Genomic DNA, 3,246 nt, shown 5'->3' with positions numbered 1-3,246 from the left:
TAAACTGTAATACAGCAAGATATTAGAAAATATGAGAAAACTATGAAGTTACAGTGGACAAACTAACAGTATTCATTACGAATTTAATCGACGACATGTCGGATGTACGGATTTTTTTTTATACAGAGTCGCGGCGCTACTTTCAAAAAATGAAATGGGTCATTTAAATAAAAAAGAAACTGTCTATTTTTCCTCCTGCAGAAAAACAGCAACTTTTTCCCAAGAAAAACAGTTGGATACATTTTTAATATTCAACACAAGAAAAGTTTTTTTTTATAGGTAGTGGACCTTCCTTCATTTCATAAAAGCAGAAGAGTTAATGGACATACATACATTTTAGTAGAGTAGAGTACCTTTGATCTTACAACTTATTTAGAAAATATGTAGCTTCCTTATTTATTGACGATTTTTAAAAATCTAAGCAGAAACAAATCTATTGATTTATTAATATACCTGTCAAGATTATCATTTCAGCATTTTATTTTTAAAATTACGAAGATCATTTTTTGTTTTGTTGATGTCATTGCTACCCCTCATATAGTCCAAATTATTCTTGTTTGAAATGCTAAATGATTTAAAGGGATTATCTGTGACTATGTATGTAGGTTAATTTGATAAAAGAGAAGGTTTTATGCTATTTTTCATTTGTAACATTACATTCCTGTTACAAAAGTATTTAAGATTAAATTCTATTGTGATAAAAATGTGTTTAATAGTTTCAGGAATCGCCACAAAAAGTTTAGAGGCATGCAATCCGATGCAAACTTTATGCAAAGTAGCGTTGCTCAAAACTCAGATTTAAAATATTTGCGAAAAAATAACTAATTATTAAAGAGATAATACATATAATAAAAAAAATATATTGGTCCAAATTTCTCTCATTTGTCGGCTTAAAGACTGTTATCAAATTTTGATTGGGATTGAAATTGTGTAGCATAATTATATAGGGATGTGAGCTAACTTGTCGTCTAATCCCATAAGATCTATACTCCAAAGATCCTTTGTAAAGCTGTAGTTATAAAGTCAATACATGATTTTTTACAGCGCATTTAAATTATCTTTACTCTGCCTTTATTGATCTATAGCTACAGTGTCTGTTCTCTAAATTTACATTTATTTCCGGGAGGTGACAAAGGGTGGTATGTATAATTTAGAATGGGGTTCAAAGGTTTACCCCCCCCCCCCCCCTCTTAAAACTTTTTGCATATCCCGCCAGGTAGCTCACATGCACTCTGGGATGGAGGGACAACTTTATTCTTTATTAAGATGATTTTTTTTTAATTTGAACTTGTAGATTAATTTTCAGCTATGTCATAAAAAATCAATCAAAGTAAAAAGTATATATGTCTTCTGCTGCTATCTTAGGCGCATTACACCAATAGTAAAATAAGGGAAAATTGTCTTTAACTTAGGGATCTTCAGAACATTTTTTAGTGGCCAGTTTTTCGTTTGTTCATTTGTTTCTTTAGATCAGGTTAGGTTAAATTGGGCACTGGGGTAGCCACAGAAGGTTAGGTATCCCCGTAAGAATTAGGCATGGAAAAAAAAGACGGATTCATTTTCATTATTCTTTTTTAAATAGTTTTTTTATGTAGTGCTCAATATGCACTTTGAAGGAAATGAACGACTAATCGATAAGAATATTAGTCGGAAAGATTGATTAATACTCAATTTACATATCCCCACACCCCTGCATGCATTGAACTCGCACACAATAGTTTTCTAACTTGATTCATATTCATAATCCTTTAACACTTCCACACTATAACAACAACAAATTAGAATTTCAAAATTTGCCAGATTTTATAAAAAGATTTTCCTTTTCACCAAAACAAGGATAATTATGTTTATAAGTAGCGCAACAATAAAAAAGAAAGTATAGAGGATGCATCACAGACAATCTTCACAAAAAATGCAGTAATCTATTTAAAAAAGCAACTAATACAAAAAAGATTTGCAATACCAACATTGACAAACTAACGGACATTTGGAATTATAGAGGTGCTATTTGAATTTATTTTCAAAGATTTTTTAGGATTTTAAAACAGACATAATATCATGAATTGAATGCATATAAAATTTCGTCTCTTGAGTAACCTTAGAATATTTCACTTAAATATAATTGTACTATGTTCTTTCAAAGTATTTAAACTACAAGTTATGCTTTTAGTATTATGCGCACACATTTGTGGATAATTGTGCTTTAACACTAAAAATGCCGCAGATAATTCCTTAATCTTTATGCATGTGTTCAGATATATTTGGATTCTAAGTGGCCTCTATACAATAACAATTTATGCTCTTATACGCAAAGATTGGAGGATGATAGCGCTTTGAATACATATAAATATAAATATTTCCTCTTACCTGGCATCGTAGGTGTAAATAGGTTCAGGGTGTTCTCCTCTGTACCAAAGGACAGTTGACACATTTCCTCCCTTCAGTATTGTGTATATTGTTAGATATAAAGATGATTAAATTTTAAAAAAATGTTCTTTTAGCTTCAAAAGTAGATAAATGAATGCAGTATAAGTCAAAAAGTACCCCAAAACATTGATTGCTAAATGTAACAAATTACCCTGACTGTCATATTTTTTTTTAAGTGACTAAACACAAAGTTTAAGTTTTCTAGCTCTAACAGAAGTTGATATATCAGGAGGGAGGGAGGGAAAGTAAACAAAATCCCAAAAGAGGTCTTGCTCTAAATTAAACTTTTTTTATCTTTGTCATAAGAGAGGTTTTGGGTTTGTTAGCTACCATTTCTATGGACTTAATTGTTCATTTTGCATATTCATTTCTTTCTAACCAAAGAATTATAATTAATTATGGGTGATTATAATTCTGAAAAGAATATTTTTATATAAATTATTCAAAATGATGAGAGCTATTCTATATTCTGTTATAACCAAAGAGAATTGTTTAAAAAACCTTCTTCTATCTCTTAGATATTTAAAGCATAGCATTTGTTAAAAGCAGATTTGTAAATGTTCTGTAAAATTCAACTAGTTAAGAGATTATTATGAAAATTTTTCATTCAAAGCATTGTTTAAAAGATAACTTGAATGTTATCATCCTTGTTAAATAAATTATTGAAAAAGAGAAAAGGAGCTTAGACAACTTTTTTAGAAATAAGAATAATTGTATAAGTTTGATATGGTGGGTCCTGGATTCAACAAAATTATATTTGTAGCTTATATATAAAAATATTTTTGTGTAGTTATTACATCAACATGATTTTTTGTCATA

The 3,246-nt window shown here is 29.4% G+C and overlaps 1 protein-coding gene across 1 annotated transcript in view; it reads right to left on the bottom strand.

The window, feature by feature from the left end:
- The window catches only part of LOC145312566 (uncharacterized), a 105,257-nt gene extending 102,667 nt beyond the window's left edge, over positions 1 to 2,590 (bottom strand). The window contains exons 1-2 of the mRNA XM_080151822.1: positions 2,579 to 2,590; positions 2,368 to 2,438 (exon numbers count right to left, since the gene is read on the bottom strand). Coding sequence (XP_080007948.1) covers positions 2,368 to 2,438; positions 2,579 to 2,590 — 83 coding nt within the window. The remainder of the gene's footprint in view (positions 1 to 2,367; positions 2,439 to 2,578) is intronic.
- Between the last annotated feature and the right edge of the window lie 656 nt (positions 2,591 to 3,246).

Source organism: Acartia tonsa, chromosome 2, assembly GCF_053477335.1.
Source record: "Acartia tonsa isolate MP-2025a chromosome 2, ASM5347733v1, whole genome shotgun sequence".
NCBI lineage: Eukaryota > Metazoa > Arthropoda > Copepoda > Calanoida > Acartiidae > Acartia > Acartia tonsa.
The sequence above is the reverse complement of the archived record's forward strand: the minus strand, read 5'-3'. Positions and strand labels throughout refer to the sequence as shown.